General features: G+C 50.8%; 1 protein-coding gene across 8 annotated transcripts in view; it reads right to left on the bottom strand.

The window, feature by feature from the left end:
• ptpn13 (protein tyrosine phosphatase non-receptor type 13) overlaps window positions 1-12,397 on the bottom strand; it is a 41,432-nt gene that overhangs the window by 8,196 nt on the left and 20,839 nt on the right. For 2 of the 8 annotated variants that reach the window (XM_062477510.1, XM_062477513.1), the window contains exons 8-26: window positions 10,958-11,065; window positions 10,644-10,740; window positions 8,815-9,031; window positions 8,555-8,629; window positions 8,057-8,231; window positions 7,498-7,648; window positions 7,236-7,374; window positions 6,880-7,032; window positions 6,549-6,731; window positions 6,248-6,410; window positions 5,616-6,054; window positions 4,847-4,947; window positions 4,176-4,232; window positions 3,357-3,446; window positions 2,854-2,961; window positions 2,172-2,303; window positions 1,533-1,984; window positions 963-1,106; window positions 3-96 (exon numbers count right to left, since the gene is read on the bottom strand). In XM_062477510.1, the coding sequence (XP_062333494.1) occupies window positions 3-96; window positions 963-1,106; window positions 1,533-1,984; window positions 2,172-2,303; window positions 2,854-2,961; window positions 3,357-3,446; window positions 4,176-4,232; window positions 4,847-4,947; window positions 5,616-6,054; window positions 6,248-6,410; window positions 6,549-6,731; window positions 6,880-7,032; window positions 7,236-7,374; window positions 7,498-7,648; window positions 8,057-8,231; window positions 8,555-8,629; window positions 8,815-9,031; window positions 10,644-10,740; window positions 10,958-11,065 (3,078 nt within the window). The remainder of the gene's footprint in view (window positions 1-2; window positions 97-962; window positions 1,107-1,532; window positions 1,985-2,171; window positions 2,304-2,853; window positions 2,962-3,356; window positions 3,447-4,175; window positions 4,233-4,846; window positions 4,948-5,615; window positions 6,055-6,247; window positions 6,411-6,548; window positions 6,732-6,879; window positions 7,033-7,235; window positions 7,375-7,497; window positions 7,649-8,056; window positions 8,232-8,554; window positions 8,630-8,814; window positions 9,032-10,643; window positions 10,741-10,957; window positions 11,066-12,397) is intronic. The other 6 variants (XM_062477512.1, XM_062477511.1, XM_062477517.1 and 3 more) reach the window with 6 other exon arrangements.

Below are 12,397 nucleotides of genomic sequence, written 5' to 3'. Positions count from 1 at the left end.
ACCCTTCTGGATCCGACCGTCCAGTTCTGCAGCTCCTTTAGGGATGATGGCCTTCACATACACCCCCCCGTGTCTCACACTGGTGTTGACCCCCCCCTAGAGAGACAGAGAACAGTTAGAGCTCACCCAGAGCAGGCTCAGGGTTGACCTGTGTGTGGGATGGGGCGGGAGGTGGACATGACTGACTGTGTGGCATGTTACGGAGCTGGAGAAGGACTACGATGAGGTTAAAGTGGAATGATCAGATGAGTCTAAGTCCTGCTCATTGCTTTCCAATCATGGCGCTGTGCCGGTGAAGCGGGAGATCAGCGTGGAAGATCACATGACGTGAAAAGCTCGTGCAAGTCGGGTTGTTACTGCTCTAACCCAGGCCCTACCCCCGCCTTACATTCACTATACTCTTCCTTAATAAGATCGAAAATGGGCAAATTACTCATTCGTGATGCCATACACCCTGAGCACTACGGGGAGCACTTTATAAACTACATGTAACCCCTGCATGTGGTCTAGGGGGCTGGCTCAGTAAGGCTGTACTGAAGAGAAGCTGTTGCTCCTAGACAAGAAAGCATGCTGGCACAATCATGGAGTTACAGGAGAATCACATAGCAGGAAATCACACAGGTCACACGGGTCACACTGCAGCCAATCACGTTCAGCTAGATGTCTAACCAGGCACGAGCGAGGGTCTTAAAACACGCCCAGTCCTCTACAGTGTGTCCTACCCTTCTGAAAAACACCTGTGTATGGATCCCAGGCTTTAGAACATACACTTTTTAATTAATTGAAAAAAGCTGAATTTGAAAAGCTGCATGCGAGAGATAGAGCGTGACAATGTACTAACATGAAGCCAAGCGGAGAGTTGTGAGAGCAGACTGCGGGTTGTGGGACAAAAACACACACACACACACGAGTCACAAGATGAGGAGGGGGAAGGGAGCAAAAACAAAAGAGAGAGTGAAAACCTTTCCGAACAGTACCGTGACACTTATGCCCAGGCTGCTGTCCTTTTTGGACAGCTCAACGTCAAATAGATCTCCTGGTTGGAGACTATTGACCCCTGGGTCATTACCACTTAGTTTTTCCATGAGGCTGTGGGGAGATAAGTCCTGCAAACAGAGAAGACAGTAAAGGTAGTGTTGTTAACAGGCGGGCCGTGCAGACAGAGGGGACCAGCCGAGGAGGCTGTGGGGAAAAAGGACGGTCAGGGCATTCCGAAAAGAGGCATGCGGCCTGCACAGTTCAGAGTGGTCTTGCATTGGCATCGAGAAACAAACGATGAATGCAAGCACACTAATGTCGTCGTTAGTTTCACGGACAGTCAAAAGCAGGTGGGCGACTTTTGTTGCAACAAAAAAAAGGCAGTTCGGTAAACGCGCGTGACGCGAGGCGAAAGGACGTGAACTCGAAATCATTATCACGGGGCATACATGTCTCGGACGTTGTTGCAACATATTCAAAACTCTTCTCCGATTTCAGTTAGTTGCTTTCACTGAGACTGAGGCAGTGCTTTGGTTGGGTGTCACTGACCCTACCTTTTTCACTTTGAGCTTGTCTTGACTACTGGGATGAGTCATCTCATCCATGTCAGAGTCCCCTCTGTCAGAGTGCTCCGAGTCTTTGGGAACCTCGGGGGGTTTGGGCTTCCTGGTTTTGGGTGGCAGGGCTGGTGGGCCGGCCTCCAGACCAAGCGCTGGAGCGTGGGCTGTGGCGCCATCTGTAGGCGGGTTGTGGTGAATGCCGTTAACAGGGACCTGGGGAGGGGTGGGGGCGGGGTTGGTTTTGGAGTCTTCCGAGCCGAGGTTGTCGTCGCGCTGTTGGACCGGGGATCTCGAGGGGGGGGTGGGCTCGCTGGGGGGAGGCGGGCTGGGACTGCCTCTGTCTGCCTGCTCGGAGGAGGAGGAAGACTCAAAGTCCAGTTCCTGTTGCTGGCTGTAGGACACAGTAGGAGGCTTGCTCTCGTATGGAACACACCCCGAGAGAGACCCTGTCAGACACAACAGGGAGACGGTTAGTGAGACCTGTCATGCCTCGCATAGCTACTGCCCCCTCTCTCTGCCAGACTATCCTACCTTCATCCAGCCTCTCTCTGCCAGACTATCCTACCTTCATCCAGCCTCTCCCTGCCAGACTATCCTACCTTCATCCAGCCTCTCTCTGCCAGACTATCCTACCTTCATACAGCCTCTCCTTTGGCTGGGAGACTACCAGGGTCACGTCGTCAGGGGCATTCTGGAGGACCTGTATGGCTGTGGAGTGAGGCAGGCCCTCCAGGTCCACATCATTCACAGAGATGAGACGGTCCCCTGTGGAACACACACACGCATGCACACCAGTCAATGACACTAGACACAACACCACTGATCAAATGTTGAAGACCCAGCATCACAATGTGCAAAAGGGGTTCTGTTCAGGGGCATAGGTTTCATCATAAATGGGTAGGACATTTCTCCGCAAACATTTGTAAATGATTGCCGTTTTGAAAATCAAAAGGTGGAGTGAAATATGCTCAAAAGTATTATAGAATTATCTGTACACATGGCCTACCTGGCTTATTTGGCGGTAAGTCTGTAAATCTCTCTGGATAAGAGCGTCTGCTAAAATGACTAAATGTAAATGTAAAAAAATGACCTACTTGTCCTCTAACTAACCAATTACCTATGAAAATAAATGTGTCCAACCCAAATTAGAAATCCAACCTATGCCCCTGGAACTGTGTCAGCTGTGTCAACACGTGTTTTGACACAGACCAGTATATTGTCTGACACACACACGCTGAGGCTGGGCTGTAATAGAGAAGTGAACAGTGTCTTCAGGTGGGGGTGACATGCGCTCTCCTTCCAGCCCCTCACAGACCTGGCTTGAGGGAGCCGTCGACATCAGCCGGCCCTCCAGGGGTGATGGAGCTGACGATAGTGCCCAGGTCTACGCGGCCCGAGTTCTCCCCCCCTACGATCTGGAAGCCTGCGCACGCGCACACACAGTCCCACAGTCAGAGCCAGTACACCCTCACTGGCTCTCAGCCACACCCCCGCTTCAGGAAGGAAAACTACAGCTCGTCAGCGGGTGGCCTTTTAGCGGAGGATTCAGCTGAATCACAAGCTGGCCCGTCTGGTCTGGGGACACATCAGTCTCCACGTCCTATAGCCACTCAGGCCTTGGCAGCTGGAAATACATTTGTTGGCGTCTACTGAAGACTGTCTGCACTGGGCCTGATAACCCTCTCATGGTAGAACCCTAGGCCATTTATTGGAGCCTGAGTGTCGGCATGGCCAACACCCTCTGGGATATATGACTTCCGTTCTGCGGGATGGAGTTATTCCAGAGCTGACGACACACACACACACACACACACTCACCAAGGCCATACTTCACATCCTTCTTCAGATTTATGGTTGTAATTTCTCTCTCCAGGGAGGGCAAGGCGTTCAGCTTCTTTTTTAGGGAATCTGCATGAAATGGAAAGGCAGAAGGGGGGGGGGGGTAGTCAGAGTGTGAGTGTGTGAGGAGGAGGGAGCAACATTGAGGTGCCTTCAACATTCCCCGGGCGCCTCAAGCTGAATACATCACTTATCAAAACATTAAAAAATATCTGACCGACATTGCCTCTGGCCTATCACAAAGGAGGAAGATTAATGTCTGCTCTGTTGGCTCCAGTGAGGGGATGTCAGTTGGTGGTGGTGGTGGTGGGGTGTAACCAGAGAACAGCCTGTGTTACATGGTCAGAGCATGGCGAATCCGTTTCACAGGGGATGTAATAGGGTCTTAAGGCTTCAGCGTATCCATAAATAACTGTCAGGCAGCCGGACATGGGCCGTGTTGACAGGCCAGGCCTCTGGTGCCGCTGGCTAATGGGGCCCTCACAGAGAGGCCAAGCAGGGATGAAAAGGAAGGTCACACGGGACAGGAGCCAGAGCTTTGGGCTGAGAGCGCAGGAGGGACACACAGCGTTCTAAATGATAGAACACTGAACCAGTGGACTCGAATCTTCTCTGAAGCTCTCTCTGTTGGTTCCACAAAAATGGGAAAGATACACAGCAATGGCAGCATTTAAACCCCCAAGATAGATGATGGGGATTACATGTGAAGCTCAAGTCCAAAACCTAGTTAAAACAATCGGTCACGGGTAACAGAGGGGATGAGAAGGGAAGGGTTGAAGAGGAGGGAAACAGACTTACTGTTGACGGACAGCGAGGCAGGCGTCGAGGGCAAACCGGAGCTATGCATGTTCACTCCTGAGAAGAGACCAAAAGAGTGAGTGTCTTGCCAGTCTGTCTGCCTGCGTGTGTGTATGAATACAATGACTGTCTATATACACACACGCTATCCTAGAGAACAAACACGACTTCCTGTAGAATGAAAGTCATCTTATTTTAGCATGCTAATATAAATGTTGTCGGTCTGGTTTCGAAAACAAACAGACATTCAGCCACACAAAAACGGGCATTGATCAAACTCCGGATTCAGCCAATGAATAACAGTTACGTAAGCGGGGTTCAATTCAGTTGGCGAAACTCTTCCTCTCCTTTGCGAAGACCAAAAACAAAGGGAGAGGTGTGTCCTAAGGCCCGACCCCTTCTCGCCACTGATCTGAGAGGAGAGCGAGCGATGGGGAGACAGGCAGGAAGGAGAAGGGTAGATGAGCAGGAGAGAGTGAGAGCTCCAGCCTGCCCATGGCTTCCCTTCCTGCTCCCCCCCCCTTCTCCCTGGCTCCTTTCTGCTCCTCCTCTAATAGGCCGTGTGGAACTTCTGAACCGACCTGCACCGATGAAGTGATTTTGACCCTCTGCGCAGAGGGACGTTTTGGACCGGGCTGGTGTCTCTTTGTTGCTAGGGAGACTGTCCTTACCTACTACATAGGCGTGGCCGGAGTCTTCCATGGAGGAGGAGTCGGACTCCTTCTTGAACCTCTTGAGGCTCCAGCTGCTTGGGACTGGAGAGCCGAACACACTGGAGAGGGAGGGGGAGGAGGGAGGGAGGGAAGGAGGGAGGGAGGTAGGGAAGCAGAATGCAACAAAGAACATTAGAACTGCGTTATTATGTGATGTGTTTTTCAGATAGGAGTTGGGCTGGAGAGTAAGTATAAGAGGTGGCGGGGCATTCTGATTGAAGCCACAATCAGACTGGATCTCAAAGAATACTTAAAAACCCCTTCATCAACTCAAAGTTTGAAAAAGTGACTTTCTAGCAGTCCTGGCTTGTGAGCCTGAGGGCCTTTTCTGTTCTGTACAAGAGTGGGTTTTACTCCACCCTAAAGTCTGGCGGGATTGAGATGAGACAGACAAACTGGCACACAAAAACAAGTCAGCAGAGCACAGATGACTGCACACAGCTACACACACACCTACCTACACACACACGCATATAGACACACACACACGCCTGTCGCCCCAAGTGAGCTCATTAAAACCTGGAGGTAGAAGTGTCTAGCAACACTGATAATCCCCAGGCAAAGGAAAAATACGTTTCTCCCCCCCCCAGCCTCCACACACCCCTCCCAACACACTAATGAGTCTCACCAGGACTAGGAAACACTGTGCTGCATAGTCTTTATCGGGCACACACATCAGCTGGATATCAACACAGGAACACAGTGAACCTGGATACTAGGCACTCACATGTTCTGCTGGTTGGACACAGAGATGGAGTCAGTGTCAGAGCTGGCTCTGTGGTGGTGAGAGGCCAGGAGCTGGGCCCGGTTCAGCCCGCTCTGGCTACCATAGTGCCCCGCCGCTGGGGCCGCCACGGCCACCCGGTGCTCGGGCGACTCGGGCACCTGGCCCAAGTTGTGATGGGAGCGGGACAGGAGCCTGGAGGAGGGCTGGGCACCAACTCCAGCACCGGTGAAGCCAGGGAAGAGGGGCTCGTCTGGGGAGCGGAGCCGCCCGCCGTGGGCCTTGTTCAGTGCCATCTCGGAGTAGGAGATCCTCTTTGGGTGGTCGGGGTCTGAGCGGGCTGAGGAGCTGGGAGCCAGGCTGGAGGAGCTCAGGGCCCGACCCAAGCCCTCCACGTCCCCAGGTCCTAGAGAGTACTGCAGGCTGCTCAGGGGGGAGTTCTCTGCGGGCACATCAGCAGCAATCTCTCACATGCGCATATCCCCCCAAAAAACATAGCTTTGAGTTTATAATGAGAAATGTGCTTCTTTAACTTGTAAAATACAGTCTTTAATATTGCACACATGTATATACCATCAATTTCCTTTAAATTATAACTATCCATTTCTGCCCTTTCTTGCAACCATCTCCCATACCAAGATCCTGGAGCTCCTGGTTGTTCTGGCGGGCCTTCATCTGCAGGTGGAACTTGTGCTGGGCGGAGCAGAGGTGCAGCAGGTACTGACAGGTCCTGTTGCTGTCCGTCTGGAACAGGTGCTTGATGCCGTCCGACGTGTTCTGAAGACAGATCTTCTTTTTCTGAGGCCAAACAGAAGGTGAGAGATGAGGCTTCTGAGTGCAGACATCAAATTGGTTTGCATGTCGTACAGTAGACATGTCGTAGGACATCAAGCCAAATCATTTCTCCACTATTGCTGGGAAAAAGAAGAAGCATACAGTGAAAGAGATCTTCTTGGTTTCCCTCCAGGGGAACCTCAGCACAGGGGTGCGGTTGGCGTTGAGGATCTCGAAGATGAGCATGCCCTTGGAGAAGACCCCGAGCATGATGCCGGTCTGGGACCTCTTCTCAGGCAGGACGCGGTGGAGGTGAACGCCGTACTCAGTCAGCCTCTGGCTCACCTGCATGGGGGGGGGAAACCGCAGACCTCCTCAGCCCACACCATCCACACCCAACACTAACGGGCCAGTTTGAATATGGCTTATGTACTGACGAGAGGTCTGCCATGGAGTGCAGGTCTACACACTGGTACTGGCCCCTCTTACACACCTTCAGGAACTCAAACTCTGCTTCCGACTCGGAGACCCCGTAGTAGGTGTTGTGAAGTTTGGGCAGTTCTTCTTTGATAGATGTCTGGTCGATCTTGTCTAGGATTGAGGCGGGAAGGTAGTGCTCTAATCTAAAATAGGTCTTTCCGTGGATCTGAAACAATGAGTTAGACCGTTGAGTAAAGTAGAACTTTACCGAGGGGAAATTATCCTGATGATACACTTTGTAAATCTAATGTCCAGTTGCAATAACATGCCAGAGCATGATACATGAATGTTTCCTTGTGCTGGGTGAGGACCTTTTTGGATGTTTTGTGACGTTGATTTGACAAGAACAGTACTGCAGTAGAGGCTTACCTCAGACTGGTAGTCACCAAACTCTGCCTGCAGTGCCAGGGATGCCAGCATCATGGCATTCTCAGAGTCGCAGCGCACCCTCTCCTCCAGGATATCCTTCCTCAGCTGCAAGTAGTACTGGTGTTTTGTCATGGTGTGCCTGGAGAAAGCAGAGAATACTGGGATGACATCAAATATTCTATGCACGCTAGTAAAGCATCCAGAATGAGTTTTTGGTCTGTTTGTGGAGACATGTTTAGACAAATTCGTTTTTTTTTCTCACTGTATGAGGTTGACATCATTCAGGAAGAACTTGATGCGTAGGAACAGATTAAAGGGGACATCCACTTTCTTCTTCTTGGGATCCTCCTTCCAGCCCTCCGGGGACACCTTGGAGAGCTTGGCATCAGGATCCACGAAGAAGAACTCGTTATCTGCAGTCAGAGAGAAGTGGACAGGGACGTCAGAGTGGCAGCCTAGGACACAGTGCACAGTGCGTGACTCACGTGTGTGAGCATTCATAAATAAAAACACAAAATCAATATCAAACTAAACTGCCTTATCCAAACATCAAAACCACGCAGTTCCGAAATAAGATGTAAACCTACTCCCGAGTACAAATAACATGCATTCCCTGGTTCTGAACTCGCCACGCTTCCATCCTAGAGGAGCGAATGTGCAGGCTCTGACAGATCAATATTGAATGTGAGCACGCTTTTTATGAGGGTTTTTTTATGGGGAAACAGCAGGAACATAGCACACACACAGCTTATGACAAGACACCCAGCGATATCAACCTGCCCCAGGCCCCCCTCGCTCTCCGGCCCCTCCTCGGTGCGTACCTCTGAGGTAGGCTAGGCTGAAGAGGTGGTGCTCCACCAGGCCGATGTGGGCCACCACCATGTCCAGCACGTCCTTGCACACGGCCTTGACGTCACAGCTGAGCTCCAGCTTCTGGCCACTCAGCAGGATCACCCCCACCTTCCTCTGCACCTCCTCTGGCTTCCCTCGCTTGTTCTGGGGGGAGATGCGGGGCGGGGTGAAGGAAGAGATGAAGAGAGCCGCGGAAGATCAACACCACGTGATTCTGTCCCCCTAGGGAAATCTGTCTTGGACGTGAACGCCGCCACAAAACCATTCATGCAATTATAGTGCAGCAGCCAGCGAGCAAGAGGCAGCCAGCAAAAGAAAGCCATCGATAGATCGATCGATATAATAAACAGTAAAAAGGAGAGAGGAAAGGGATAGTTTCTCTTCAAACGTGTCTTATGTGCTCCTCGTCGGTCTGACGACAATGAAATGTGACGAGACAGTGTCCATTTCTCAAAGCAAGTCCTCACCATGATTGATGCTGGAACCATCAAAGGCACACACGGCTCACTGGTCATCTTCACAAACTCAGGACCAAAGAAATTCTGTAGGGGGGGGGGGGGGGGGGGTGCAGAGGCAACAGTATGATACACATGAGTGAGTGAGAATGATACATGAGTGCCTTTGAATGTATTAGTTACATTTCAATACAGTAGGTATACAATATGTTTAAGGAAAGCACACTACTATCTGGTCCTCCATAAGGAGCATCATTGCTGAGCGTCAGGACCTTAGCCTTGCGGTGTGCGGAGGTGCTGAGTGGGTCCCGGAGGTCCAGCATGGAGGTGCGTGGCAGGCTCAGGCTCAGGGGCTCGTCCCCAGGGTACAGGTTGGCCCGGGACAGGCGGTGGGCCAGGTGAGCCTGGAGCCTGTGGACCTCCTCCTCCTGCCGCTGCAGCAGGAGCTCCGCCCCCGCCAGGCCCTCGTCTGCAGCGCCCTCATGCAGCCTGCGAGCAGCACAGGAACACCCGCAGCTTGATTCTTTACCAGTTACAGACTCGACAATCAATACGGCTCACTTACACCTAGGTTGAGTTGCCGAAGGTTTATACGTTTTTACATTAAAGGATGTAAATAATGCCATGTACTGTATTCATAGCTCAAAAAAGAAAAATAACTAATCTATGTCTGTGATTGGTGTCACAGGTTAGGGCTGAGGAGGATCTGATTGGAGCTGCTGGTAAAACTGTCAACACAAGAGGCTTTTCATATTCAGGTGACATCAGAGCACAGACATAGCTGTGGTGTGGAGATCGGCCCAACATCTGCTTGCTTGCACGCACGCACACACACACACACACACACACACACAATGACAGCCATAATGCTCCATGCCACAGAGTAAGTAGTTTGAGATGTGCCCACCAGAGGGGGCAAGAGAGCTACCGATGAACAAACACCTACACACCCAGGAAAGACTTACGGCGAGTAAACATGAACTTTTATCGGGTAAGAATGTTTGAATGAACCGGACAATTGATCATTCAAGTACATATTGCTTTATGAGGAAGGGACCTCCTCTGACATCAGTGTCGTGACCGTTTTTGCTTGGACACGCCACCCCCCCACCCAAAAATAAATTAATAAAAAAAACTCAGATCGAGGCTATCTGGGACAAGGTGTGTGAATAAGGTCAGCCTTGGCTGCTTACGGTTGACCATTAACAGGTGCTTTGCCTGGGTTAGGGTATGTGGACTTATATGGGAGATGGAGGGGAGGGGGATTTGAAACATGCGTGACAGGAATGTCAGGGTGGAGAGCTTCCACGAGAGGCCAGGGAGGGGATGAGGCTGTGCAGGCTGGCTAGGTAGCCCCACACCTGTGTGTGTTTAGGGCAGATGGGTTGCTGTGTCCGTGTGTTGCTGTGTGGGCAGTTACAGGAACCTCACAGAGCATGTGTGCGCGCTGTGCTGGATACACGTGTCCTGGGGGTGCAATGAGTGCAGTCTGGGTAGCTACAATATACCCATACAGTTTAAACATGCATGTGTGTGTCCGTGCAAGTGTATATGTGTGTGTGCGCGCTGTTGTGTACCTATGTGTGTGTGCTGTGGTGTAGCTGTGTGTGTGTGTGTGTGCTGTGGTGTACCTGTGTGTGTGTGCTGTGGTGTACCTGTGTGTGTGTGTGTGCTGTGGTGTACCTGTGTGTGTGTGTGTGTGCTGTGGTGTACCTGTGTGTGTGCTGTGGTGTACCTGTGTGTGTGTGTGCTGTGGTGTACCTGTGTGTGTGTGTGTGCTGTGGTGTACCTGTGTGTGTGCTGTGGTGTACCTGTGTGTGTGTGTGCTGTGCCTGTGTGTGTGTGTGCTGTAGTGCACCTGTGTCTGCGTGTGTGTGTGTGGGTATGTGCTGTGGTGTGGTGTACCTGTGTGTGTGTGTGTGCGTGCAGTGGTGTACCTGTGTCTGTGTGTGTGTGTGTGTGTGCAGTGGTGTACCTGCGTCTGTGTGTGTGTGCGTGTGTGCGTGCAGTGGTGTACCTGTGTCTGTGTGTGTGTGTGTGCGTGCAGTGGTGTACCTGTGTCTGTGTGTGTGTGTGTGTGTGTGTGCGTGCAGTGGTGTACCTGTGTCTGTGTGTGTTGAGGGCAGAGAGCGGCGAGGCGTCTTGCTCTGACAGAGCAGCCTGGGAGCTGTATCTCCTCGCCTCCTCTGGTTTCTTAGCTACGGCAGACAGAACACAAGCAAGTTAGCAGTACAGTACACACACAGCTGCCACTAAGATGAATCCAGATGACTCAAATCAAGGAATCTGATTGGTGCTGGCATGAAAACAGTGGTGCCTTGTCATCTCAGAGCATCATAAGATACAACTAGTAGTCCTAAACAAACTCGGATCGTTCAGGTCTTTGTTTTCCCTGGATGACAAATGCCAACCCACCCCAGCAGATGCTACCTTGTCTGTACTCGGGGTCGGAGGAGGCGACCGAGGGGCTCTCACTGGAGGAGCTGTAGTCACTCTGGTACCTGCGGTGGGTGTGGATGGGGTCTGGGTGGAGAGGGAGAAACATTTGGTTGCATTATGTCGTTTGCTGCTAGGCCAAGTTTCTGAAATATGCTAACACGGCTTTTTGTATGGGAGGTTATGTACATTTTCAAGGCGAACACGTCGGGTGGAATCGCCAGCAGTTAATCCCAGAATCACATACTCCCCCGCACCCCCCCCCCCCACGCACACACATCCGAGTTCACATGTTCAGGTTTTAATTGTCTTGAACTGTCAATTCAAGTTAGCTAATTCAACAGTCTTTATTATTTATACATTTTTTACGACCGGAAATCTAAAAAAAAAAAAACCTGGGGGGATTTGGCTTAACAGTAAATACATACATCACACATGAGTCCACACATGGTGATTTGTGGAGAGGCTGATTTCCAGACTGTGTTACTTCAAATCCTGCTGGGTTCATTCTGACCCAAAAACCTGGACTGGATGAAGCTCAAATCCCCCATGTCTGTCTGGGTAAACACACAAAGACCCAGCATGTACAATAACTGCTCAGAGTGTGTATGTATGGAATGGTATGTGATGCCTCCTGACAATCATACATGCGCATCACCACGGGTGTGCCAATCTGTGTTCAACGTGTAGGAAATCTGTGAGAAAACAGTAGATGGAGCTGAGGGCCAAGGTGTCCGTACTAAACCAACAGTTTTACCAACAGCTCCTCCAGTAATCATTTGAATGTGATGCACATATGCAATCTATCATTCTTGACTCCTTGTCCATCATAACAAAGACAGCGATGCTGGTAAACCTCAGCCATCACATCCAGTAATAATTCCGCCTGTACAGAAGGAACCAGATAGTCTGGCTTCTGTCTCAGTCTAAACTTCATAGCTTGAATACCTAAGAGACGACTCACTGTTCCAAACAGGTTTCACTCTCTTCTCCAGAATCTTTCTTGTGTAAGCATTACAAACCAGCAGCATTGTAAGCGTCCAGTCATAGTGTATCATGATGATGACGATGCCCAAATAAACTGGTCTACCTGCGACTTGAAATAGCAGTATCATTCTGACATCCGTGGAGCAACTCTGTTGCAAAACTCATATGCGGAAGATAAGATATACCTTTATTCGTCCCACAATGGGGAAATTCGGGAAGAAATGTGAAATTCCCTTTAAACCATGAGAAGCCACCTCTTACCTAGCTCTGCATCAGTTTCCTGCTCAGCAGGTTAAAACTCCTGATTTGTCAACGCAAAGCTGGGGATTCATCTGTGTGTCTAAGATGACAATACAGAAAGAGGGTGTGGGAAGGATGGGACTACTGAGGTGAAGGATGGGACTACTGAGGTGAAGGATGGGACTACTGAGG

Source organism: Osmerus eperlanus, chromosome 14 (genome assembly GCF_963692335.1).
Source record: "Osmerus eperlanus chromosome 14, fOsmEpe2.1, whole genome shotgun sequence".
Lineage (NCBI taxonomy): Eukaryota > Metazoa > Chordata > Actinopteri > Osmeriformes > Osmeridae > Osmerus > Osmerus eperlanus.
This window is presented reverse-complemented; position numbering and strand designations above follow the sequence as displayed.